Source organism: Medicago sativa, chromosome 8 (assembly GCF_051527215.1).
Source record: "Medicago sativa cultivar Bolivia chromosome 8, Bolivia_mono, whole genome shotgun sequence".
Classification (NCBI taxonomy): Eukaryota; Viridiplantae; Streptophyta; class Magnoliopsida; order Fabales; family Fabaceae; genus Medicago; species Medicago sativa.
The window spans coordinates 88014003-88041055 of record NC_140756.1 but is presented as its reverse complement, the minus strand read 5'-3'; the positions used below and the strand labels follow the sequence as shown (position 1 = coordinate 88041055).

Genomic DNA, 27053 nt, shown 5'->3' with positions numbered 1-27053 from the left:
ATAGATTTATTAAAAGAATTGTGATTTTTTTTTAGGGCTAGAATTGTGAATTAACCTCATGTATTTTGGTAGAGAAATTTAACCTTGAGATCAACTTAGTTTTAAATAGTATGATTGCCAAAAAGAATGGTTGATTTAATTATGAGTAATGCTGGATAAAGCGAAAACCACTATCACCGCGAGTTAAAGATGAACCAATGCAAATTTGTTGTTTGAATACAAGGAGTGGTGAAAAACACAACAAGTAATTGACCATGTAATCAATAAGTGCCACTTGCGTCGCGAAATACTCGGGAAACATATCATTCGCTTGAAATAGCATTTTCCTTTAATTATATAATTAAAAGATGTTGTGTGGTATGAAAATATAACGGATGAATCAAAACTTAGATTGAAATATGCACATATATACATGAACATAGATTGTTTTGGAGATGAGAGGGAGTGACTAAACTTTTCATGTTACAAATTGAAATATGTTACACGAATTTGACTTATGATGTCTGATTTATACGTCTCTATTTTTATTTAAATTTGTCACTTCGTCTATCTACAAAACTTAATAAAAAAATAAAAGTTGAAATATATAGTTTCTTAGCATCTCTCCAATCTTTACTTCCTTTTTTCCCCTTTAAATAATCTCAACATCTCTCAATTCTTATTTGCCTCTTAACAAAATAAAAACCATAGTATTAGTGACACTTACTCATCGTGTCTATTATATTTCAAAGTTCTAAAATGGCACTGTGTTCCTCAAAACAACCATCCACAACAACACTCTCAATAAGCTCATTCATCTTCTTCTTCCTACTAATCTCTCTCCCTCAGTACTCCACATCTGCTTCTTCTCCCAATGACTTTGTTGATTCAGTCTCCCTCAGAGTTTCTCCCACCAAATTTGCCAACTCTGCTGAAGAAGTTATCTCCGTTTTACAAAAAGTCATCTCCATTTTATCACGCTTCACCAACGTCTTCGGTCACTCTCGTGTCTCAAATGCAGTTTCCGATTGCCTCGATTTACTTGACATGTCCTTAGACCAACTTAACCAGTCCATTTCCGCTGCTCAAAATCCCAAAGGTGCTATTAATATCTATACAACATTACACAGACACATGACACACAACACTGATACAACGTGACATATAGTTTTATTCAATTGCTTCTATTTTTTTTTAACATTGTTACTGTTGGGTCATGAGGGGAGTGCAGAAATCATTACATTGGTCTATGCTCTCCTCACGGCCCAATAATTACATGTGTGTATGTATGAGTGTGTCAGTGTCATACTCGGTGTCTGTGTGGTGCTAGCTGTATCAGTTCCTCTGTTTATTCTATTCTTCTTTCGATTATGATCACTTTAGCTAATTGTTTTGTTCCACAGGGAAGGATAACAGTACTGGAAACCTAAACTGTGATCTAAGAACATGGCTGAGTGCTGTTCTTGTGTATCCAGACACATGTATAGAAGGATTAGAAGGTTCAATTGTAAAGGGTCTTATATCCTCTGGTCTCGATCATGTAATGTCCTTGGTGGCGAATCTTCTTGGTGAAGTAGTTTCCGGCAATGATGATCAACTCGCAACCAACAAGGATCGATTTCCTTCGTGGATCAGAGACGAGGACACAAAGTTGTTGCAGGCAAATGGTGTGACGGCTGATGCTGTTGTGGCTGCTGATGGAAGTGGAGACTACACTAAGGTGATGGATGCCGTATCGGCAGCACCTGAAAGTAGCATGAAAAGATTTGTAATATATGTGAAAAAAGGTGTTTATGTTGAAAATGTTGAGATTAAGAAGAAGAAATGGAATATCATGTTGATTGGTGAAGGTATGGATGCTACTATTATCTCCGGCAGTCGGAATTATGTGGACGGTTCGACAACTTTCCGGTCAGCTACCTTTGGTAAGAATGATTACATTCACACCCCTTTACAGTATTGATGTTAATTTCTCTTTTGCTTTTCTTTTTCTTTTTCTTTTTCTTTCTTTGCAGAACTTTTTGAAAAAAATAAGGTTGCATTGGGTTATGATAGAATATTCTGTTCCATGTTCAAGGAAGCTAAAAACAAGAGCTTGATTTAAAAGCTAAACATAATAAAATGTGGAAAAGGAACAAATCAGTGGTAGTGATATTTTACTAACTTTTTTATTTTACATAAGATATTCTAATAAGCTGTTAAACATTTATTTGCTATTTTAGTATAATGAAAAACTGGTAATTTACTTGGCTTTTTCTGATGAAGAAATTTATTGGCTAATGTACTACAATGAAAATTTACTTAATGAAGAAATTCACTTGGCTTTAACTAATAGTAATAATTAACATAATAATATTTTTAAGGAAAAAAACTATTGCTTTGCTATAGGAATCAAGATCATTTGCACTCATTTTCTCATAATGTAGGACTTTTGATTGTCATAAACATTTTTTACGTACAATTTTTTTGAAAGAAAATATGACCCAATAAGTGCCAACTTTAGGCCTGCTACAACATGTGGTGCTTTTCTAATTTGAACTGCAAGTGATCTAAATTTGTATACCATGATACCAGTTTTGGCTTGTATTAAGCAAATTAAGTCATAATCCATGTATGCATATAATTGGTACCTATGAAAGGATCATCTTGATGACATGGACTCCATGAGTCAAAGATTTGTGATGAGTAACAATCACCCCATAAAATTCAAGGAAGTGTTTAAATACAATTTCAACACAACAATCATGAGTCTCACTAGGGTCCTATTATTGTAAACATTAACTAACATAATGCATACATCTAACTAACTAATAATAAGTAACATTAAATTAGCATGTGCTGCAATTATAATTTTCTTAATCTTCATTAGTGAAATGCAAGTCTGACCCGATTATCATACCTAAATTTTCATTACAACTTCTTCTTGATGTATGGGCATGTGCAGCCGTAAGTGGTAGAGGGTTCATAGCACGCGACATTTCATTTCAGAACACTGCAGGTGCCGAGAAGCACCAAGCAGTGGCGTTAAGATCAGACTCTGACCTCTCAGTATTTTACCGGTGTGGGATATTCAGTTATCAAGATAGCCTATATACTCACACCATGCGTCAGTTCTATCGCGAATGCAAAATTAGCGGTACTGTGGATTTCATCTTTGGAGACGCCACGGCTGTGTTCCAAAACTGTCAAATACTAGCCAAGAAAGGGATGCCTAAACAAAAGAACACTGTTACTGCTCAAGGACGAAAAGACCCGAACCAACCAACTGGTTTCTCCTTCCAGTTTTGCAACATTTCCGCAGATTCTGACCTTCTACCATCGGTCACAACCATCCCAACATACCTTGGTAGACCCTGGAAGACTTATTCGCGAACAATTTTTATGCAATCCTTCATGAGTGACGTGATATGGCCAGAAGGGTGGTTAGAGTGGAACGGTAATTTTGCTTTGAACACATTGTACTACGGTGAATACATGAACTCTGGACCGGGTGCTGGGGTAGCTAACCGGGTGAAATGGTCAGGATACCATGTATTGAATGATTCGAGCGAGGCTACTAAATTCACTGTGGCTCACTTTATTGAGGGGAATCTGTGGTTACCTTCCACTGGTGTAACTTACACTTCTGGTTTGAAAGTGTAAAGTATATTTAACTTGACAAATTAATTCATGTATGTCTAGTGATTAAAAGGTGTAATTCACAAGGGTTCTTGGTATTGTATCAAAGAAAAAGTATGTAAAAGCAAAAGGACACGGGTTGCTGTTAACCCCAATTAATTAGTACTTGATTATTGGATGTAATTTCAGTTCACATTGAAAAGAGCCAAATCTGTGCAACAAGAGGGACACATTCACATTCAAGTTTATTCTAAGTGCTTCGATATTCTATTTTGAGCATGATCTTCAATATGCTTTTGTATATGGTGTGTGTGTGAATTTTAAAATATCTTTTAATTTCGCCTCTAGCATTAAGTTATGCACGATCAATTTGATATTAATAACATTGATGATGGATGAGATTGAGCAATGAAACATGAATTTGGCAAAATTTAATTTGTGGAAGGATTTTGTTTATTAATTAGGCGTGGACGGCATGGTGGCCAAGAGAGAGACAAGGTATATATTAAAATATAATACCAAAAACAAAAACTAAATATATCTAAAAATAAAAATAAAATAAAAATGAAAACGGGGACTTTGGTGGGTGGGTGCGGACTTGAGAGTAGGGGTGTGTGTGCATTTAACAGCAGCAGCAGCAACAAGGAAAAGATTTAAAAAGCCCAGAATATTTGGATCACAAACTGCTCCGACCCGTTTTCTTCCTAAACAAAAAAAGAACTCACTCACTCACATCAATTCAATCTCCCTTCCTCCTTTGCATTTAAGATAGATTTGTGTAATTGAGAAATAACATTGCATAATCATGCATGTAAAAATGTTCAATGAGGCCTTATCTGTGTATTCAATGAAGTCTGTTCTGTTATCCAAACTGTAATTGTGAAGAAGAGATCTACAATTGAAGGATTTTCCAATGACTGCTCCGTCTTGGGTCCGTCCAGCATTGGTAAGGTCGGCGTTCAAGTGACTGGTGGTTTTGAACTAAGATTCTTGGTCCAAACAAGCGCCCTCGACTCGAACTTCTATGATTGATGTAAAGGTACGTGTTTGACTTTTTTTCCCCATACCTCCAACTGACACGAGAATTGACTTTGGTTAAATTCTGTATTTTCAAATCATACATGCTAGAATATTTCCCCACTTGTTTACTAGTAGATATTACTTTCTACATAAAAAACTATGCTATATTTGTTGTATATAATTTGCATTCTATCCTTAAGCTTTGCTTTGTGTATCATTCATTACCTCCCTTTGTTTCTTTTCTGGAAGTGGTGAAATGTCGAAATATAGATTTTCTTCCTATATTAAGAGGCACGGGTCTGCGTCGGTGGCTTTAAACTTATGTTATTTCTTTTATATGTCTAGTAAGTTTTAAGATCAACATGGTACACACAAAACTGATATTGATAGTCTTTTGATAAATTCTAGATATATGTACGCATCAACTCTCTTGTCAGGCCATCGGTGACTATTGATAGAGATAAAGAAAAGGTACAGGTTTCCAATAACGGTGTAGTTCAGAGTGAAACTTACCTATTGTAGGTGATGGTTGGGAAACCTCAAAAATGAAGAAGCAGCTTTCATGCATCAAACTAGATGTTTCTCCAAATACTACATTGAATAAACCTGTTAATGGTTTCCAGGGAATGCAACAACGGCTTGCTACTGATTCTCGGTTGAAATTGAGTAATTATTCTTATTCTTTTAGGTATGGAAGTATTGGGTAACGATATCAGTTGAAATTGTTGTTGTTGTTGTTGTATGAATATTTTAAGTAATTAGTGTTATCTTTACTGTCTCGTTTTTCAGTTTAATATTGTGGGTGGATATTAAAACATGTCAATAAATGGTGAAAAGATTTACTTCAAAGAAAGAATTCTATTGTGAGGGATTTTGGCATGTTCTTTCTTATTTTGAGGACCATGGCTTTAATTAAACTTTGATGGAAGAAATCATGTTTTTAGGATCATGGCTCTGAACAGTTTCTTTCGTGTTGTATGAGCCTTGTGATTAGTGATCAAAACACTTCATGTTTATGATTTGATTTCTGCAGTTGATCAAGTTTCTATAGTATGTTATGCCCAGGGCAGCTGTTCGTGATGAATTCAATTCATCTAGCCCTACCTCAACTCAAGTACTAAAATGAATACCGCTGTTCGGGCTCCACGGTCAAGTTCAGGAGCTTCCCCCAACATGTGGCTGATTATGATATTGGGTTAGGATTTGTGAGACGCTCAGCTGGCAGTTCTCCTCAGCAAACTAAATTAAAAGGCGAACCTTCACCTTCGGCGCCTTTATCTGAAAGTGAAGAGTCTGGGTTGGCTGAGGTTGAACTAGAAAGAGTAAGCTTGTTTCCGGGGAAGAACTTGGAGATGGCGTTTAGAGGCAAGGCATGATGGTGCACTGTCTCAATGTGACAAGGTAACTGGCATCAATGACGTCTGAGAAGATTGGAAATATAGGAACTGCAAAACAACTAAGTGCAAGACAAGGATGTGATAAGAATGAAAGCAGAAGGTACTAATATTTTTTCAATGATAGGAGATCACTTTTCTATTTTAAAGTTTGTGTCGGATAGTCATGCTTGACTATTGACACTTGGTCACGACGCTTCCAAATGAATGTTGATAGAAATTAGTAAATTGCGTCAGTGTTTAGATTTTTGTGATGGTGTCCATAATATCTTAATTGCACATTCAAGTAATTATTGATGAGGAAGACCTTGTTGTGTTATTGTATGTGGATACTCGTAGGTTCTGTTTTGTCCCCAACTGCATTTGTTGGATGTCCCCAACCACACCTTAGTTACTATGGGTTTACTAAGCTAAGTGCATTGGTTCCTTGTTTTAGAGATGTATTTGATGTTAAAGATATGACTGCAGAATAATGCAGGGCTTAAAAATTTCCAAAAATACTCCATCCTGATTTTAAAACCCGGACGCTTTTTTTTCCGGATTCTAGAATCAAAATGGAGACCAAATCATTCTAAGGAGAAAAATAAGTATTTTCCACATTCTGGCTGTATAATTCGGACACACTAGGTGACATGAAATACATAATTCGTACCACCCAACATGAAATTGAAAAAACCAACACTCCATTAAATCAAATACAACATAATAGATAACATGAGATTGAAAGACTAATTTTCACACGTTTTCTTTTGACTTTTTCTTAGCTGGACGGCAGGCTTTTATCAAGATATGAACTTTACAAAACTTGACCATGCAGGTTTCCATATTCATGCAATATTGTTTATATTAAAAAACAATTCAACGGATGCCAACTTGTTTAGAGTTGTTATTTTGAGCTTAACTTTATAAATTTAGCAAAGTTCATTTCAATTTCTCCTCCTCCTACAACAACTACTAATATTATTCTTTTTGACAATACAACTACTAATATTAATACAAGGAAAGGGTATTATCTAAATCTATATAGGTTGATCAGATTAGGACCGGTTTCACGCTTTTTTTTTTTTTTTTTTAGAGAAGGACCGGTTTCACACTTATTAAGGTCTAAATAAACCCTAAAAGAAATACTCTCTCCGTTTCAAAATGAGTGTCGCTTTAGCCAATTGCACACAGATTAAGGAATGAAATAAAGTAGTCAAATGTCATAGCAATTTTACCAAATTATCCTAATCAACTATTGGTTTGTTTTTCATTAAAGAAAAAATAATACTTTGGAAGTAGTGTAACATAGTATTAATTGAAGGGTACAATTGAAAAAAAAGAAGTTATTATTGCATTGAAAACCGAAAGTGACATTCATTTTGAAACAATTTTTTTGACTAAAGCGACACTCATTTTGAAACGGAGAGAGTAGCTGACAAAAAGATAGAGAACTTTTTTAAGTTAATAACAGTATTCTAAGTTTGATCAGATTAGGACCGGTCCCACACTTATTAAGGCCTAACCGCCTAAGTAAACTCTAAAAGAAATATTGACAAAAAAGATATAGACTTTGTAAACTCTAAAAGAATTAAGAAATTATTGACAAAAATGATAGAGCCATTTTTAAGATATAGACTTTGTAAACTCTAAAAGAATTAAGAAATGATTGACAAAAATGATAGAGACCTTTTTTAAGTTAATAACAATATTTGATAGAGACCTTCTTTAAGTTAATAACAATATTTTATTGTAATTTTACCTTTCTTACTTGAGATGCAAAATATTTTAGAACTGAGGATATATATTGATGTACTTTTTTTATTCTTTGTGACGTCATTTAGTTGTTATATTTAAATATTTGTACTATTTATGCCTTTTATAATACATAATAAAAACATCTTTCAAAAAAGAATAATACATAATAAAAACAGTTTTTTTTTAAGAGGCCTAAAGCTGTAGCTTTTACCATGGAAATACAATCATCCAAAGTAAGCAAATAATGTACCCGTCCCTAAGTAAGAGGCCTAAAGCTGTAGCTTTTACCATGGAAATACAATCATCCTGAAAAGGGAAAAAATGTTTGGCGGGATTTTACCAAAAAATAAAAAAAAAAAAAGAGCAATATAGTCCTGTGCGGGAATCGATGTGCAGAAGCAAGTTTCAACCTCCGAAAAGTTGTCCCAAAACTCACTTTCACAACTTATTTTCAAAGTGACTTCTATTGGATTTTCTTCTTTGTGAAAAAGTTACTTATTTTATTAAGAGCTTTATTAAAATTGTGTTTGGCCCCACTTCTTCTTAGAAGTAGAAGAGAAGTGGAAAATAAGTAGGGCCAAACATGCTCTAAATAAATAATGGATCCTCTCTTGTAATTCAGACATGTGCAATTTTAAGTCAGCTAATTTTTTTTTTAACTGTATAATTTTATTTTGGAGTACAATTTGCTTGCAGTTTCATTTCAATGAATTAATCAGAGGAAAGTAATTAGGGCAATTGAATGGCTGTGGCATTAATTAGAAGAAAGTTTATTAGTTTGCTCCCGTAGAAAATAAGTATTAACCACACTCTCCATCCAATCATATCTCACTTGATTTATCTCTGGTTAGTCCAACTCATTAATCTTCAAGTATTTTTTAAATAGTTTATCTTGTCTTGACCAAAAAAAAAGTTTATCTTTTAATTTTTTTTATTTTATAGATTTCATCTATCTTTAGTGATTTGATTATTGTCTGTCTGATACACTCTTCTTACTGTAGAATTTACAACCCTTCTCTCTTCATGCTTGAACATCCTAAACAATGAGTTTAGTTTGATGAACAACAATCTGAACATAAATCCTTTAAATAGATCATGTTTATGGTGGGGGGTTGGGTAGGGGTCAGCTGGCTCCTCCTTTCCGGCCCGGCTTCCTGGGGTTTTTCTTTGTGCTTTTTGTTTTTGTTGGTTCTTGCAGGTGGTTCGCGGCTTTGTTTGGGTGTCCTCCTCTTGCTGGGTCCGTTGGTGCCTCCCTTGGCTTTTTAGCTCGGGTCGGGGCTCTTTTGTCCTTCTTGGGGTGTTTTTGTTGGCTGGGGGTTTTGTTTTTTATTGGGTCTCCACGAAAGTCCTAGTGGCGTATCTTGTACTTTTCCGAGAGTTTATATATATATATATATATTGCCATTAAAAGAAAAAGATCATGTTCCATAATATTAGTGCCCTCATAACTAAAGTTACTCATAACTAGACAAGATTTTCCTTAAAAAAAAAAACTAGACAAGATTTTTTCATGTGAAAAGTTGAAATAAATTTTTTCTTAACCATTGATTTATGAATATCCAATTTTTTCAAAACATCATTTTATCACTTTTTCTCTCTCTTCCTATCATATCGCAAATTCGAGAAATTTTATCTTGGACATAAACCCAAATCAAATTTATTTAGGTATACACTCACAAATGAAAAACAATTAAAAGAGAATAGATTTAAATGATTTGACTAAATAATTTCTCTTTTAATTTTTTACAATCGTGTGTGTACGCTCAAATAATTTTGATTTAGGTTGGTGCCTATTTAAGAATTGCTCCACAAATTCCAACATTTCTCTCAAAGTGTACACCCAAAACAAAAAGGAAAATGCTAGAGACCGCGAGAGGTCGAACCTCTAATCTTTTCCTTTCCCCTATAAATAAACTCAACATTTCTCAATTGTTATTTGCCTCTCAACAAAATAAAAACCATAGCATTAGTGACACTCGTCGTGTCTATTACTTCTAAAATGGCACTATGTTCCTCAAAACAACCATCCACAACAACACTTTCAATAACCACATTCATCTCCTTCTTCCTCCTCCTCCTCTCACTCCCTCACTCCACACCTGCTTCTTCTCCTAATGACTTTGTTGGTTCATCCCTCAGAGTTTCTCCCACCAAATTTGCCAACTCTGCCAATGAAGTTATCATCGTTTTACAAAAAGTCACCTCCATTTTATCATCCTTCACTAACACCTTCAGCAATCACTCATTTCTCTCAAATGCCATTTCCGATTGCCTCGATTTACTCGACATGTCCTCCGACCAACTTAGTTGGTCTGTTTCCGCTACTCGTAATCCCAAAGGTACAATTAATATCTATAAAACATTAACACAGATACACACATACTATTACTAGACAACACACTGTAAATAGACAAACACACCAGACAGACACAAGTAACATACACTACTAAAACTAATACGTTGACACATGTAATGTAATAATAATTTGTAAAAAAACATAAATGTGCTACAAAATCCTGTGTTTTTTTTATACTCTTCTATCTTCTGTTTCTGTAGCTAACTAATTGTTGTACAGGGAAGAATAACAGTACTGGAAATCTAAGCTCTGATCTAAGAACATGGCTGAGTGCTGTTCTTGTGAATACAGACACATGTTTAGAAGGATTACAAGGATTAGAAGGTACATTTGCAAAGGTTGATGTATCAAGCGGTCTTGATCATGTGATGTCATTGGTGAAGAAGAATCTTTTTGAAGTAGTCCTCAGCAACGATCAGTTTGCAACTGCTACTGACGAGGATAGATTTCCTTCGTGGATAAACGACAAAGACAAGTTTTTGGAGGCAAATGAAACGACTGCTGATGCTATTGTGGCGGCTGATGGGAGTGGGAACTACACTAGGGTGATGGATGCCGTATTGGCAGCACCTAAATTCAGCATGAAAAGATATGTTATATATGTGAAAAAAGGTGTATATGTTGAGAATGTTGAGATTGATAGGAAGAAATGGAATATTATGATGATCGGTGAAGGTATGGATGCTACTATTATCTCCGGTAGTCGGAATCATGTGGACGGTTGGACTACTTTCCGATCAGCTACCTTTGGTAAGATTGCATTTACAGTATCACACCTATTTTCTCTTTTCCTTTTTTTTAGAAACTTTTGGAAAAAGTAATAAGGGAAATGAGGCATCAAATATGGTGAAATTTGAAAAGTTTCATTAGCTTCTAAATATTTTGTTCCATGTTAAAAGGAAGGATAAAAACAAGAGTGTGGTTTAACAGTTATACATAAAATGTTGAAAAAGAACAAATCGGTGGTTGTGATATTTAATAACTTTTGTTTTACAATAATAACCTCAGTAGGGCCTTACTATTGTAAACATTAACTGACATAATGCATGCCATCTAACTGAGTGCTACTCCCTCCCATTCTACAAAGTCGGTTCAACAAAAATTGATTTATGCAGTCCAAATTTTGAACCAAATACATCTATTTTTTGTTAATCAAACCTTTTTTTTTATATATATGATTGAAGAGAGCAATGAGTAACATAATATTATCATGTTCTGCAATTATAATTTTCTTAATCTTCAGTAGCAGAAATGTAAGTCTGATTCAATTCTCACACCTTAATTTTCATTTTATTTTCTTCTTTATGTATGGACATGATGTGCAGCTGTAAATGGTAGAGGGTTCATAGCATGCAACATTTCATTTAAAAACACCGCAGGTCCCGAGAAGGAACAAGCAGTGGCTTTAAGATCGGACTCTGACCTCTCTGTATTTTATCGGTGTGGGATATTCGGTTATCAAGATAGCCTATATACCCATACACAGCGCCAATTCTACAAAGCCTGTAAAATCACTGGTACGGTGGATTTTATCTTTGGAAATGGCACAGTTATGTTCCAGGATTGCGAAATACTAGCCAAGAAAGGGAAGCCAGGTCAAAAGAATACTGTCGCGGCCCATGGACGAACAGACCCGAACACAACAACCGGTTTCTCCTTCCAATTCTGCAACATTTCAGCAGATTTTGACCTTCTACCTTTTATTGCAACCATGCCAACATACCTTGGTAGACCCTGGAGGCCTTATTCTCGAACAATTTTCATGCAATCCTATATGAGTAACGCGATAAGTCCCGAAGGGTGGTTAGAGTACAATGGAAGTGTTGGTTTGGATACATTGTACTACAGTGAATACATGAACTCCGGACCGGGTGCTGGGGTAGTGAATCGGGTGAAATGGTCTGGGTACCATGTAATGAATGATTCGAGCGAGGCTGAAAAGTTTACTGTAGCTCAATTTATTCTGGGGGATCTTTGGTTACCTTCCGCTGGAGTAACTTACACTGCAGGTTTGACAGTGTAAAGTAAATTTAACTTGACAGATAAAACCATGTATGTCTCAGTATAATATTGTATTTAGTGATTAAACAAGTGGTAATTCATAACAGTTATTGGTACTGTATCAAAGAAAAACTATGTAAAAGTAAAAGGAGATGGTTATTATTAATTAACCCCAATTTATTAATAAGTACTTGATTATTAGATATTTTCAGTTCTTTTATTCTGTATACGATCTTCAATATGCTTTTCTATGTGTGTGTGAATTTTAAAATCTCTGTTTCGCCTCTAGCATTAATTCATGCATCATCATCATACTCGACTACTCACGGATCAAAGAGTTTTGATGTTAATAACATTGACGAGCTTGAGCCCCGCAGGTGGTATAACTAAAAGACATTTGATATGCCAGGGGTGTGACTTCGAACCTTTAATTCTCTACTACACAACTTTTGGTGTGAGTTTTGTCGCAAGACTCTTTCGAACCAAAAAAACATTGATGGGTTTGAGCAATGACAAATGAATTTGGCAAAATTTAATTTCTTAGAGAAGTTTGTATATTAGGCATGGACCGCAAGGTAGTACAATGCATAGTGGAGATGCTTGTAACCATTCAATTGTAATTTCAGGCTCATAAGAGTTTGAATATAGTTGTAATTTTGAGATTTTTTTTTATTTAAAAATAGCTGAAATTATTTTGTATTTGTTTATTGTAAGAATTTATTGAGAATTATTTTGATGAGAAACTATTAAAAACGATTTTTTTTAATTTAAAACAATTTTCAGATAATATTTTTTAATATAAAAAGCGCTTTTTTTTTAAGTTAACGAATGAAAAATTCTAATTTTTTAAAGGATAATAAACAAACTAATATTTAATTATATGGTTATATGTATTCTTGGAAAACCATTTAATCATTTTATTATTATTTTAAATTGACATTTACAAATGAACTTATAAAAAAAATTATGGCAATAATTCTCGTCTTGTTTTTGGTGGTATCATTCGAAGGTCTAATGGTGCTTAGTGTGTTGGCTTTTCAGGTTTCATTTGAATTTCAACTCACATCCTCCATGCAGTATTTTATCATTCATCAACGAATAACTCTTGCTAAGGACATGAGCCTCTACAGTTAACAAATTTTATAAGTATGTTGTCACTCCTGATTCATCTCCACAGTTAACAAATTTTATAAGTATGTTGTCACTCCTGCATCGTCCACAAGACAGAAAATATTTGTTGCATGTGAATTATCTCTTCCGCATCGTCCACAAGACATCAAAGATTTGTAGACTTGTATTGATTTCATGGTCAAACTTGGTGCTTCTTCAGACATTGAGTTCTTTGTTCACGCTTCTCTAGTATTTAAGGACATCCTTGCAACAAAAAGTAAAAAAACGTCATAAATATCATTTTATTTTTGGGTGTGTGCTTATCACATGTGTAAGCAAAGGCTAAAAAGCAGCAGATCTACTAAAAATATATTATCTATACTTACAAAATATTTTCCGAGACCCTAATTTTTCAAATAGAGAAGTTATAATATCTCTCTAAATACTCTTTTTCGTCCTCTATTCGTCGGGGAGATGAGTGATTTTGAATCACTTTGTGTTTTTCGTCTTTGTACGTAGTTGTTTCATTTTTCATTTTATAAATCACATAGTAGTTTCTAAAAAATTATTGACCTAAACTTTATGAATATTTCTAAAATGTAAGAATTTATGTGTCTTTGTTCGCAGGGGTTGAATAAATTTTTGTTCTTCCTTGACATTGATAAATATTATAATTATAAACTATACACATAAAATCCATGTCGAAATTTAAAATTCCTTAACAAAAATTAAATTCTTCAAAACTTTTGTTTTTGAATAGAAAAATCATTTGAACAAAATAGTTGAACTTAATTGGTTAATAAACTCTTTTATAAGGAATCCTTCAAGTTATTATTATAACGAATCCTTCAAGTTATTAGGACCCCTTCCTTAAGTTCAACTATTTTGTTACCATCTTCACCCTCTCGCCAGAGTCCTGATCATCCACAAGAACTCCCTTCAGCTCCAATTATCTTTGATAAAGGTTTGTTTTTGTTGTATCTATTTTCTATCTTCTTTTAATCTCTACTTACTTACTTACTTACTTTGTTCTGCAATCTCTATTCTATTATATTATATTTCTAGCTACAACCGACTGTGATTTTCTTGATTTTTATGTTGGTGTCTTCATAATGTGAAAGACACCCGTGAGTTTATAAAATGAATATGAAAAGTAATGGAAAGGAAAACTCGAAGGTGGTTATTATTATTATTATTATCAAACCTACCTACAATGACAAGAAAGGGAAGGAAAATGATGTTTTGATCAAGGAGGATATATATGAGAGATGATGTTTTGAAGAATAGGGAAACTCAAAGCACAAATCGAAGAAGAAGAAGAAGAAGAAGAAGAAGCAAGAGCATAAAAACAGAAAGAAACTTATTAAAATTAAGTAAGTAGAAACACTATGTATAGCCTTGTAATTAGTAATTTTGTTATCAATGAATGTGAATGAATGTCATATCTTGTTGAAATTTTGGAGTATTGTCCTCTATGATTAATGCATAATTATTTTTACGGAAATGCTGTATGCTTCTTCTGCTCTTTTCATTCGTGCCAAATACTAATTCCTCTGTAGTTGGAAAGCATGGCTTGTCAATTAAAGGTATACAGGAAAATATTGGTGGTGTTGTTAGAGTTTTTTCCTGGAGCCACCACTGTTCCTTCTACTTTCCGAAATATATCTATAGCTACTGATATTTGACTTAACTGGATTTCTGTGGAATTTATTAGGTGAAACGAGGGAGTATTAGGAAAACGCTTTACACTTTCTCACTTGAACAACGAAAAAAGTGTTTTCCTAATATCTCTGTCCCAGTTTATGTTTTCCTTCAGAGAATGAGTTTTCATTTTATTTTATTTTATTTCACAGTGGTTAGGTTATATATCACAATATATAAAAGATTAGGCATACAGCCATTAGAGAGAAAATTAGGGCAGTTCTCTCATCGTAGAAAAATTATAAAATCTTGTCTTAGGTGGTTTGGGAATGATTTGAGAAGAGTCTTCTCCAATTGGGGTTATTTAATAGTTAGTTAAGTTAAAGCTAGCAGGAGATAATGAGAAACTTAAGATATAGAGGTTAAAGGAGAAAAAAATGTAAGACTATATATTTATCTGTTTTAATTATATGGAAGTAGGAAATAAAAAAAATGAAGATAGTTTCTTCTTGGTATATTGGTGAAAGCCAAAACTGTTTGTTTTTTGGATACATATAACCATTATGTTTGGACGAGTATTTGTCGATTTTTCCCTTACTACACCTTGATGAACTAATACTTTAGATGGCTGATGGATTGGACTAGGTTTTCCAAGGTAAGACTTATTCAATTTCACAGGACTTGTTAAAAGAAAGACATAACAATTTCATATTATTCCCAATTTTTGCTATATTAATTTGTTATAAGATGATTGTATTAAATTTGTTCGCATAACTCTCTCTTGAGTACACCCAAACTCGAGGGAAGTTGCAGATACAGGTGTCAATATCATGGGGCCTTGAAGTTTTGGCCCCAGCCCACATAGTAATGGGGCTTAAAAATCCACAAGATTAAAAGACCCACATTCATGCAAGCCCACAAATCAAAAGTCCCCAAGCCCCAAAATTTCTATAAACATTTTCTTTTAAAGTTTTTTTTTTAAAGTTTTTTTTTAATTCAAAACACCTTATTTATACAAAATAGCTTATTACGATTTCATTTTAAAAAACAACTTATTCAAAACAACTTATTTATGCAAAACAACTTATTCAAAACAGCTTATTTATGCAAAACAGCTTATTTGAAACAACTTATTTATACAAAATAGCTTATTTGTGCAAAACAGCTTATTCAAAACAACTTATTTATACAAAACAGCTTATTTGTGCAAAACAGCTTATTCAAAACAGCTTATTTATGCAAAACAACATATTTATGCAAAACAACTTATTCAAAACAGCTTATTTATGCAAAACAGCTTATTCGAAACAACTTGTTTATACAAAACAGCTTATTTTGCAAAACAGTTTATTCGAAACAACTTATTTATACAAAAAAAACTTATTCAAAACAGCTTATTTGTGCAAAACAGCTTATTTATGCAAAAAACAGCTTATTCGTAATAAGCTGTTTTGCATAAATAAGATGTTTTGAATAAGTTGTTTTGCATAAATAAGATGTTTTGCACAAATAAGCTGTTTTTGCATAAATAAGCTGTTTTTTTTATTAAAAAAATAAGGTGTTTTGAATAAGTTGTTTTTTAAAATAAGATCATAATAAGCTGTTTTGCATAAATAAGCTATTTTGAATAAGCTGTTTTGCATAGATAAGTTGTTTCGAATAAGCGGTTTTAAAAAAAAGTGATCTTCATAAGCTGTTTTGCACAAATAAGTTATTTTGTATAAATAAGTTGTTTCAAATAAGTTGTTTTGCATACATAAACTGTTTTGAATAAGCTGTTTTGCATAAATATGTTGTTTTGCATAAATAAATTGTTTTGAATAAGTTGTTTTTTAGAATGAAATCGCAATAAGCTGTTTTGTATAAATAAGCTGTTTTGAATAAACTGTTTTGCACAAATAAGCTGTTTTGTATAAACAAGTTGTTTCGAATAAGCTGTTTTGCATAAATAAGCTGTTTTGAATAAGCTGTTTTGCACAAATAAGCTGTTTTGTATAAATAAGTTGTTTTGAATAAGCTGTTTTGCACAAATAAGCTATTTTGTATAAATAAGTTGTTTGGAATAAGCTGTTTTGCATAAATAAGCTGTTTTGAATAAGTTGTTTTGCATAAATATGTTGTTTTGCATAAATAAGTTGTTTTGAATAGGTTGTTTTTTAAAAATGAAATCGGAATAAGCTGTTTTGTATAAATAAGTTGTTTTGAATAAGCTGTTTTGCACAAATAAGCTGTTTTGTATAAATAAGTTGTTTCGAATAAGCTGTTTTGCATAAATAAATTGTTTTGAATAAGTTGTTTTTTGAAATGAAATCGGAATAAGCTGTTTGTATAAATAAGCTGTTTTGAATAAGCTGTTTTGTACAAATAAGCTGTTTTGTATAAATAAGTTGTTTTGAATAAGCTGTTTTGCACAAATAAGCTATTTTGTATAAATAAGTTGTTTCGAATAAGCTGTTTTGCATAAATAAGCTGTTTTGAATAAGTTGTTTTGCATAAATATGTTGGTTTGCATAAATAAGTTGTTTTGAATAAGTTGTTTTTTAAAATGAAATCGGAATAAGCTGTTTTGTATAAATAAGTTGTTTTGAATAAGTTGTTTTGCACAAATAAGCTGTTTTGTATAAACAAGTTGTTTCGAATAAGCTGTTTTGCATAAATAAGCTGTTTTGAATAAGCTGTTTTGCACAAATAAGCTGTTTTGTATAAATAAGTTGTTTTGAATAAGCTGTTTTGCACAAATAAGCTATTTTGTATAAATAAGTTGTTTGGAATAAGCTGTTTTGCATAAATAAGCTGTTTTGAATAAGTTGTTTTGAATAGGTTGTTTTTTAAAAATGAAATCGGAATAAGCTGTTTTGTATAAATAAGTTGTTTTGAATAAGCTGTTTTGCACAAATAAGCTGTTTTGTATAAATAAGTTGTTTCGAATAAGCTGTTTTGCATAAATAAATTGTTTTGAATAAGTTGTTTTTTGAAATGAAATCGGAATAAGCTGTTTGTATAAATAAGCTGTTTTGAATAAGCTGTTTTGTACAAATAAGCTGTTTTGTATAAATAAGTTGTTTTGAATAAGCTGTTTTGCACAAATAAGCTATTTTGTATAAATAAGTTGTTTGGAATAAGCTGTTTTGCATAAATAAGCTGTTTTGAATAAGTTGTTTTGCATAAATATGTTGTTTTGCATAAATAAGTTGTTTTGAATAGTTTGTTTTTTAAAAATGAAATCGGAATAAGCTGTTTTGTATAAATAAGTTGTTTTGAATAAGCTGTTTTGCTCAAATAAGCTGTTTTGTATAAATAAGTTGTTTCGAATAAGCTGTTTTGCATAAATAAATTGTTTTGAATAAGTTGTTTTTTGAAATGAAATCGGAATAAGCTGTTTGTATAAATAAGCTGTTTTGAATAAGCTGTTTTGCACAAATAAGCTGTTTTGTATAAATAAGTTGTTTCGAATAAGCTGTTTTGCATAATTAAGCTGTTTTGAATAAGTTGTTTTTTAAAATGAGATCGGAATAAGCTGTTTTGCATACATAAGTTGTTTTGAATAAGCGGTTTTTAAAAAGTCATTCTAATAAGTTGTTTTGCATAAATAAACTATTTCGAATAAGCTATTTTGCATAAATAAACTGTTAAGAAAAAAATTATAATATGGGGCTTTATTAGGCCCACAAATAAATAGATTTTATAGTGGGCTTGACCCCAAATAATTCTTTTCAATTAGGGGGCTTTAATTTAGTGGGCTTGATGGGGGCTTTTTTAAGTGGGCTTTGAAATTTGGGGCTCTATTGACACCTCTAGTTGCAGAGCAATGTACGAACGAATGTTAAGATAAGCTTAGTTCATGATTATGAAAGCGTAGTATATTAAGTGTAAATAACGTATCACAGTTGGTAAGACATGGTAGTAAGTGTAAGATAGTGAACGGGTAATGACTTTTCCAAGGATACATACAATACAAGTTGAGTTAAACCTTTGTTAAGTTCCTTTAAATAACTCAAAAACATTAGTTAATATCACGGGATTCAATTTTGGCAGACTCTTTGGACCGGCTCTTTGGACCGGCACATCGTGACTTGAATACACTGATTTAGCTCAAGTTGCGTCAAATTATAGTTTAGGGAAATGTTAACTTGTGCCCTTAAGGCACAAGTTAAGGAATCAAATATAGAAATAATGTATTGGAATGTGTGCATTTCATTTAATCTTTAACTTTTTAATGAATTCAATGCACAAAATTTTATAGAATATTTCTTCTTTTGGAGTTCTTAACATGTGCCCTAAGGCACAAGTTAACACTACCCTATAGTTTATTACACCCACTGCTATCTACCGTGTCGTACCTACCGCCTGCATACTGCATAGGTGTCACAATTAAGTATGTTAACAACAATTAACATAAGAAAATGCTAAATTATAGCCTCAGAAAATGCCCATTAAAAAAATATATCCCAAGAAAAAGTCTGGATAAATTAACAACAATTAATTACAATCACAAACCAAAAAACTGTGGATATAAAGTGACTTTGTGGAGCAGCATATGATCAATCACGCGTATTTTGTTTAGGATATGACCATATATAATCTAAGGACATTGTTAACCAACTAATAAATATACTACTCCCTCTTCTCTTATATATAAGAGAAAGTTGTGTCAATAAAAGTTGATGTATCGGGTCAAATTTTTGAACCACATACATTAACTTTTGTTGATCCAATTTTGTCTTATATATAGGACCGGAAGGAGTATTATTTAAGAAACATTTCATTTAAAAATTATTACTGATCTGCTCTTCAAAATATAAATACTTTCTTTTATAGTTTTACTAAACCAGCTAGCAGTGTCTTTTCAACAAGTTGCTTGATATTCTTTATCAATTAGATTAGGAGCTCAAAATTGTCCTAGAAATCCAGTGATTGAATTGAAGTTTTGAACTCAAATTGAAACTGTCAACTTACTGAGACCCCTTGGATTATAGCAATTGTTATGTTGTGCACCGAACCTTGCATTATTTTCTCTATACTACCTATAAAAAAAAAAAAATGACCAAATAGGAGCCAAATCCAATGTCTTTTAGTCTACCGTATCTTCATATATATACTAGTGTAATTTTCTACCACAACTTAGTCAACTCAAAAGATCGTTCCTATAGATTTTTTTCCTTCAGTCTTAGCTTCTATGATTCCTTTTGGAAATAATAACAAGCTGGTCTTCATGTAAAAACAAAACATGTGACTCACCTAAAGCATAATTCTATGAAAATCAGTATATTGTATAGTCACACCCTAATCAATGTCCATAGAGTACATTATTTAAAGGAGTGAATTAATCAAAGTACTAAAATTCTCAAACCTGTGAAATGTGAATACATTTCAACAAAAATATTTCTTATTATACAACTTAATTCATGGCTAATTTATCTTCTAAACTCTTTCTTCTTCTCTTAACAATCTTCCATTCACACACTTTAGCTTTCAACAACACCACTTCTTCCACAACAACATTGCATGCAAAAATCTCTTCAATAAAATCCTTCTGCAGAACTACTCCATACCCTGAAGTTTGCTTCAATTCATCAAAGCTATCAATCTCAATAAACATAAATCCAAACATCATTAACATCCTTCTTCATTCCCTCCAAGTATCAATATCTGAAACCACAAAGCTATCTAATCAATTCAACAATGCTCACTCAAACATCATAGAGAACAAAAGAGGAGCTATACAAGATTGCAAAGAACTTCAACAGTCTACCTTATCTTCACTAAAAAGATCATTATCTGGAATTCATTCATCAAAATATAGAAAGTTAGTTGATGCAAGAACTTATCTCAGTGCAGCCCTTACCAACAAGAACACATGTTTAGAAAGCTTAGATTCTGCTTCGGGTACAATGAAGCAAGTATTAGTTGATTCAGTGATCAACACTTACAAGCATGTTAGTAATTCTCTGTCAATGTTTCCTAAGCCTGAGGTAAGAGCTTCTAAAGGACATGGAAACCGGCGTTTAATGGATTCTCTCATGTGGTTGTCAAGCAAAAATCACCGCAGGTTCTTACAAAGCACCGACAATGTGATTGTTGTGGCTGCAGATGGAACTGGAAACTTTAGCACCATTAATGAAGCCATTGACTTTGCTCCAAATAACAGCTATGCTAGGATAATAATCTATGTGAAAGAAGGGATATACGAGGAAAATGTTGAAATCTCAAGCAATAAAACCAATATTGTTCTACTTGGTGATGGAAGTGATCTCACTGTCATTACTGCCAATAGAAGTGATGTTGATGGATGGACCACCTTCAGATCTGCAACTTTAGGTAATCATTTAACACTTTATTTTTTAGACTATATTAAGTTTTAATGTAGCTAATATAACTTGTAACAGTTGAAATTCATGTGTCACCGGCTAGTCCTTTATTCGTTAGAAATTGAGTCAATTGAGTAAATGTTGGATATACAAAAGAGATATGACCTATATAAATAATGTCTCAATTTTTGGATAGTAATAGGTATTTTGGTTTCTTAGAAAGCCTGGTCAGAAGTCCGTTGTTATTCTCACAATTGAGTAAATATTCAAAGTAGTCCTTGAAATTATAGTATTGTGTCAATGTAGTCCCTCATATCATCGATATGTCAAAACGATCTCTAAAATTGCAAAGTTTTAATGAAATTTGTCCCTTATTTTTTTTTTCTGTCAGCGGTTTCTGGTGAAGGTTTTCTGGCACGTGATATAGCTTTTGAGAACAAGGCAGGACCAGAGAAGCATCAAGCAGTTGCATTAAGAGTGAATGCAGACATAACAGCTTTTTACAAATGTGCAATGTATGGTTACCAAGACACACTTTATGTTCACTCATTTAGACAATTCTATAGAGAGTGTGACATTTTTGGGACAATAGATTACATATTTGGAAATGCAGCAGTAGTTTTACAGGCATGTAACATTATATCAAGAATGCCATTACCTAACCAATACACTGTCATCACTGCACAGTCAAGAGATTCACCTGATGAAGACACTGGCATTTCAATCCAAAACTGTTCGATTTTAGCTACTACTGATTTGTATAACAACTTTAACAACATGAAGAGTTACCTTGGAAGGCCTTGGAGGGTTTATTCTAGGACTGTTTTCATTGAATCTTACGTTGATGTGTTCATTGATCCAATGGGATGGACTAAGTGGTCTTCTGATGATGATAAAGGGTTGGACACTTTGTATTATGGTGAGTTTGCAAATTATGGACCTGGTTCTGGGACGGATAACCGAGTGAAATGGTTAGGGTATCATTTAATGGATTTTGATAGTGCAAATAATTTCACTGTTTCAGAGTTTATTATTGGTGATGCTTGGATTGGTTCTACTTCTTTTCCTTATGATGATGGGATTTGATCACAGAAATAACAAGGAATATAGCTTTAGCATATTTGTTCTGCCTGGTCTTCACTCTACTAATGTAACGTAAAAAAGTAAATGATCATTTTGGTCCCTAAATAAGAATACCGCCTGTCTATATGTAGTCATCAAATAAATCGAAATTACAAATACATCTCTAAGTATATTTTTTGTAAGTTATTTGATGACTAAACTAACTAACGAAATACATATTCAATAACCTAAGTGACTAGTAAAAGAGGCGTTTAAGCACGCCTTTGTAATTTATCAAAATTGAGTACATCGACATTTTTGGTCATTGAAATTGTAAGGGTCCAACGATTCAGTTTGTCAAACTTATGAAATATCAAATTATAGCCCCTTAAATTAAAGAACGTAGATCAATCTAGTTCCTGCAGTGAGTATTCATCAAACCAATGAAATACTTGCATATTGAGCTTAATGTTTTTTCCTAAATCAAGACAAACATAAAACCGTTAAAACTATGGTACTAAATTTGGAAGAAGACTAAATTGAATGATGTTCAGATTCGATAAAACTATGGTACTAAATTCGCAAATTTGAGGGTTCAAATAGATTCTTCTACTCCAAGTTAGGTATTTGAAAACATGGCTGATTAAATGGACGGTTACCTGACTTAGTCTTCTACTCAATGAACCCTTCCTTCCTGATTCTCTTCATAAAGTTGTTTCCAAGACGATCTTCAACGCCTGCCATCAGATCATAGTTACCAGAGAGGTTGGCAACTATTTTAATATCATGATACTATCAAAAGCATACATCAACAGAAGAACTTCTCAAGTTTTTCAAAGGGAAGGAATAATGTTTTAAGACTAACATAAGTATGCAGAAACTCAACAAGTACTCCTACGTCTCATATTGAATGTCATTTTAGGTTATTTCACGAAGATTAAAAAAAGTTGTAAATAAATGAAAGTGTAACAATTTTACAAAAACATTACATAAACAACAACCAGGCCTTATCCCACTAAGTGCAGTCAGCTACAAAAATCAAACGACGACATAGTGTTCTATCAAAAGTCATGTCTTTCCCCAACTCATTTATCTCTAGATCCTTCCTAATAGCATCTCTTATAGTTTTTCCAGGTCTACCCCTGCCTATAGTGATCTGACTCCCCTCCATCTGATCAACTCTCCTTACTACAGAATCCACATGTCTTCTCTCTACATGCCCAAACCACCTAAGTCTAGTTTCTAAAGAGAGAAAAAGTATGCAGCTTTAGTCTGTTTGCTTCCACCTAGTCTTTACTAATGTTAAAAGAAAATGCATGGTTGATTTTAATGTTTTAGTTTGATTGAGTGATGTAAAAGTTTAAAATTTATAGTGCATTGTTATTTTCTTACAAAGGATATCTATATGTAAAAAAAAAATAATGCATTGAAATATAACATTTGACCAATCAGTGGCTAACTAAACATGAAAAGGTGTGTGGTTATTATTTCTGAAGTGTTATTTGATAAGCAATATTCAATTTTATAATATTGGTTGTAGTTATGTCACTATTATAGTATTGACAAAAATTGTTTCAAAATGATTAGTATTGTCAGGGGGTCATGCATTTAACATTTTTAAACGGTTTGACATTCATATTTGACTTTAGAATAAAAAGTTTAAATACGACTCATTCGATTTTGATCTGACGGATCATGTCAGCAACTGTGTGATTGCATGAATGCATAGAATCAAAATCCTAAAAGAACTTGCTATAGATAGTGCATGTGTTTGTCTTGAAGAGAGAACAATAATGCCAAGGCTGCTAAAAAAAATACAAGGTAATTTTAGACAAGTTTTTCTAATATGTTGAAGTTTTCACTGAAATTTAGGATCAGGATGTAAAATGAACATACATAATCCTAGTCATATTTTTAGGAGGAAGCTAAGAGTGAATTAAAATAACTAAGATAAAAATAAACAAATTATTAATTACTTTTGTGATGATATATCAATAACTTTTTAATCCTTGTTTTTTTTTTTTCCATTCTAATTTTAGCTGCTTAGAAAAAAGAGAGAAGGATATTGAAAGTTATTGTTACATTGTGAAGGGTATGAAGATTTTGCGGCAAATAAGCTTACAATTGAACAACATAAGCTTGCTATTATTAATTTGGAACAACATTGACCACTTTTTTTTTTTCTTTCTAAGATTAGAACACCTAAAAGATCTCTCATCCACTGTTAATATTGGTTTCTCCTTGCAGAAAAACAATATTAAAATTGCAGTTGATGAAACAGAATTAGTTCATAAGGAGTTGAAACTAACCCTCCTTTGATCACAACCTTTCTATTTCCATCTTTTTTTTCCCGTGACTGGAGTGAAGATTATACCTAAGGCAGAGACTCCTCTGCCTTAGAACAAATAATTTTCTTTCAAAAATGGCGTTTCAAGATTTCGACCTCATCAATGAACGACGAAAAAGTGAGAAGAGAGCACAAATGAGGAAAAGGATCATCATTGGAGTTATTTCTTCCGTTGTCTTCGTCGGTCTCATAGGTTGCGCATTCTTTGTTGCCACCACAAAATACAGTCCTTTTGGTGGTGGTGGTGGTGGTAGCCGTCAAACCGAAGACACTACCGCTAGTGGTAGCAAACATGTTGCACATTCAGAAAAGGTAGTGAAATTGGTATGCAGTTCTGCAGATTACAAAGAAAAATGTGAAGGACCTCTTAACAAAGCAGTGGAAAAGGATCCTAAACTTCAACACCCTAAAGACCTTCTCAAAGTTTATCTTAAAACTGTAGAGGATGAGGTTAACAAAGCCTTCAACAAAACAAACTCATTCAAATTTAATACGAAAGAAGAGAAAGCTGCATTTGAGGATTGTAAAGAGATGATTCAATACGCTAAGGATGATTTAGCTACCTCTATTGATCAACTTAGTGAAGCTGACATGAAAAAACTTTCTTCAAAAACACCTGACTTGAACAGTTGGTTAAGTGCTGTTATCACTTTCCAAGAAACTTGCGTTGATGGTTTTCCCGATGGAAAATTGAAGACTGATCTTCAGAAATTGTTTCAGGGTTCTAGGGAATTTGTTAGCAATTCTCTTGCTATTGTGTCTCAGGTTTCTACATTCCTTTCTTCATTGCAGACAATGGGGGCCCCCCGTATGTTGTTGTCTGATAACTCTCCTGTTGCTTCTATGGATTCTGAAGGTATTCCTTCATGGATTCAATCTGAAGAGAGAAGGGTGTTGAAGGCTGCTGATATTAGACCTAAACCTAATGTCGTTGTTGCTAAAGATGGCAGTGGTAACTTTAGAACCATTTCTGCAGCTTTGGCCGCCATCCCTCCAAACTTCCGTGGAAGGTATATTTATATTAGATTCATTTTTATGCACTGACAATGTAAAACTTTACATCATATCAAATCACTGCATGGTATGTATAATTTTTTAATATATTTATGCAGGTATGTGATTTATGTTAAAGAAGGAGTGTACGATGAGGTAGTGACAATAACAGATAAAATGAAAGATATAACAATATATGGTGATGGATCACAGAAGAGTATCATCACTGGTAGTAAAAACTTTAGGGATGGAGTCACGACCGTCAACACCGCAAGTTTTGGTAAAAGTCTAAAACTAATTGATCTCGATTAATATAAAAAGTGATTTTTAATCATTCAAAATAGATTGTATTGATGAATTATTTTTCTATATATGCAGTGGTGCTAGGAGAAGGATTTTTGGGTCTAGCAATGGGATTCAGAAACACAGCTGGTCCTGAAGGACATCAAGCAGTGGCAGCTAGAGTCCAAGCAGACCGTGCTGTGTTTGCCAACTGCCGTTTTGAAGGATTCCAAGACACACTATACACAGTGGCACATAGACAATTCTTCCGTAGCTGCATCATAACAGGAACAATCGATTTCATCTTTGGTGACGCAGCCGTTATATTCCAAAACTGCATCTTGGTTGTTAAAAAACCAAGTGTAGGTCAAAGTAACGCGGTGACAGCACAAGGAAGATTGGACAACAAACAAAATACAGCAATTGTTCTACATAAATGTACAATTAAAGCTGATGATGCATTGATTCCTGTTAAAGCCACAGTAAAAAGTTACCTTGGTAGACCTTGGAAGCAATTTTCAAGAACAATTGTTATGGAAAGTGAAATTGGTGATTTTATTAGCCCTGAGGGATGGTCACCTTGGAATGGAAACTTTGCTTTAAGTACATTGTATTATGCTGAGTATGCTAACACTGGACCTGGTGCTAGTACTACTGCTAGAGTTAAGTGGCCTACTTTCAAAGTTATTAACAAAGCAGAAGCTAGTAAATGGACTGTAGGAACATACTTGACAGGTACATGGGTTCAAAACTCAGGTGTACCTTCACAGCTTGGATTGTACAAATAAAAATGATTTTGGTTGGTTGCTTCATTATTGATTCAGTGAGTTTGTTTCATGATTCAACCAATGAGTACATGTGAAACATAATTATTAGTGGTAATAATCCACATGTTTCAAGTTAATGATTTTGACTGGGATTATTTGTAATCCTTTTTCTTTTTCTTCTTTTCTTTTTTTACCTTTGGTATTATCCTTAAAAAGGTTTAATTTTCATATTGTAAAATAATTAACTAATTATAATGGATTAATAAAAAACTTGCTTAGGATTGTTTTGGTATGATCACCAAATGACAAATGTTCAAGTAAATATAGACTTTTATATACGTGCAATTTTATGTTCTTACTGTTACAGTTACAAATTACTGGATCAAAGATATCAAGGTTGATCTTACAGAAAAAAATTAATTTTGATAAGTCAATAGA

At 33.0% G+C, this 27053-nt stretch overlaps 4 protein-coding genes and 1 long non-coding RNA gene across 7 annotated transcripts; all 5 read left to right on the top strand.

Annotated features, from left to right (window-relative positions):
• The first annotated feature begins 664 nt into the window (after positions 1–664).
• LOC146902881 (pectinesterase/pectinesterase inhibitor PPE8B-like) lies at positions 665–3845 on the top strand. Its single transcript, XM_085738321.1, has 3 exons — positions 665–1078; positions 1383–1904; positions 2924–3845. The coding sequence occupies exons 1-3, from the start codon at positions 739–741 to the stop codon at positions 3619–3621; spliced, it is 1560 nt and encodes a 519-aa protein (XP_085594447.1). The 5' UTR covers positions 665–738; the 3' UTR covers positions 3622–3845.
• Positions 3846–4723: 878 nt separating this feature from the next.
• Positions 4724–6420, top strand: LOC146902880 (uncharacterized). 2 transcript variants are annotated; one of them, XR_015023785.1, is made up of 2 exons: positions 4724–5305; positions 5651–6420. It is a non-coding gene; the product is annotated as an uncharacterized LOC146902880 (long non-coding RNA). The 2 variants fall into 2 exon arrangements; XR_015023786.1 differs by having other exon boundaries at positions 4827–5305; positions 5407–6420.
• Positions 6421–9443: 3023 nt separating this feature from the next.
• LOC146902879 (pectinesterase/pectinesterase inhibitor PPE8B-like) lies at positions 9444–12310 on the top strand. 2 transcript variants are annotated; one of them, XM_085738318.1, is made up of 3 exons: positions 9444–10087; positions 10324–10854; positions 11430–12310. In XM_085738318.1, exons 1-3 carry the CDS (start codon positions 9748–9750, stop codon positions 12125–12127), a joined length of 1569 nt encoding a protein of 522 aa, XP_085594444.1. In that variant the 5' UTR covers positions 9444–9747; the 3' UTR covers positions 12128–12310. The 2 variants fall into 2 exon arrangements, with proteins under 2 accessions (XP_085594444.1, XP_085594446.1); XM_085738320.1 differs by having other exon boundaries at positions 9605–10087; positions 11484–12310.
• A 7813-nt stretch (positions 12311–20123) lies between these two features.
• Positions 20124–22405, top strand: LOC146902878 (putative pectinesterase/pectinesterase inhibitor 12). The gene is made up of 2 exons (XM_085734850.1): positions 20124–21174; positions 21556–22405. Exons 1-2 carry the CDS (start codon positions 20262–20264, stop codon positions 22248–22250), a joined length of 1608 nt encoding a protein of 535 aa, XP_085590976.1. The 5' UTR covers positions 20124–20261; the 3' UTR covers positions 22251–22405.
• A 2077-nt stretch (positions 22406–24482) lies between these two features.
• Positions 24483–26777, top strand: LOC146902877 (Plant invertase/pectin methylesterase inhibitor superfamily). Its single transcript, XM_085732428.1, has 3 exons — positions 24483–25583; positions 25686–25846; positions 25945–26777. The coding sequence occupies exons 1-3, from the start codon at positions 24649–24651 to the stop codon at positions 26634–26636; spliced, it is 1788 nt and encodes a 595-aa protein (XP_085588554.1). The 5' UTR covers positions 24483–24648; the 3' UTR covers positions 26637–26777.
• The last annotated feature ends 276 nt before the right edge of the window (positions 26778–27053 follow it).

What these genes read in the sequence shown, in the direction of transcription:
- LOC146902879 (XM_085738318.1), top strand. Translation starts at nt 9,748, where the DNA reads ATGGCACTATGTTCCTCAAAACAACCATCCACAACAACACTTTCAATA. An exon ending in CGCTACTCGTAATCCCAAAG is followed by an intron (nt 10,088 to 10,323) that starts GTACAATTAATA and finishes ATTGTTGTACAG; the next exon opens with GGAAGAATAACAGTACTGGA. An exon ending in TTTCCGATCAGCTACCTTTG is followed by an intron (nt 10,855 to 11,429) that starts GTAAGATTGCAT and finishes CATGATGTGCAG; the next exon opens with CTGTAAATGGTAGAGGGTTC.
- LOC146902881 (XM_085738321.1), top strand. Translation starts at nt 739, where the DNA reads ATGGCACTGTGTTCCTCAAAACAACCATCCACAACAACACTCTCAATA. An exon ending in CGCTGCTCAAAATCCCAAAG is followed by an intron (nt 1,079 to 1,382) that starts GTGCTATTAATA and finishes TTTGTTCCACAG; the next exon opens with GGAAGGATAACAGTACTGGA. An exon ending in TTTCCGGTCAGCTACCTTTG is followed by an intron (nt 1,905 to 2,923) that starts GTAAGAATGATT and finishes GGGCATGTGCAG; the next exon opens with CCGTAAGTGGTAGAGGGTTC.
- LOC146902877 (XM_085732428.1), top strand. Translation starts at nt 24,649, where the DNA reads ATGGCGTTTCAAGATTTCGACCTCATCAATGAACGACGAAAAAGTGAG. An exon ending in CCTCCAAACTTCCGTGGAAG is followed by an intron (nt 25,584 to 25,685) that starts GTATATTTATAT and finishes ATATTTATGCAG; the next exon opens with GTATGTGATTTATGTTAAAG. An exon ending in CGTCAACACCGCAAGTTTTG is followed by an intron (nt 25,847 to 25,944) that starts GTAAAAGTCTAA and finishes CTATATATGCAG; the next exon opens with TGGTGCTAGGAGAAGGATTT.
- LOC146902878 (XM_085734850.1), top strand. Translation starts at nt 20,262, where the DNA reads ATGGCTAATTTATCTTCTAAACTCTTTCTTCTTCTCTTAACAATCTTC. An exon ending in CTTCAGATCTGCAACTTTAG is followed by an intron (nt 21,175 to 21,555) that starts GTAATCATTTAA and finishes TTTTTCTGTCAG; the next exon opens with CGGTTTCTGGTGAAGGTTTT.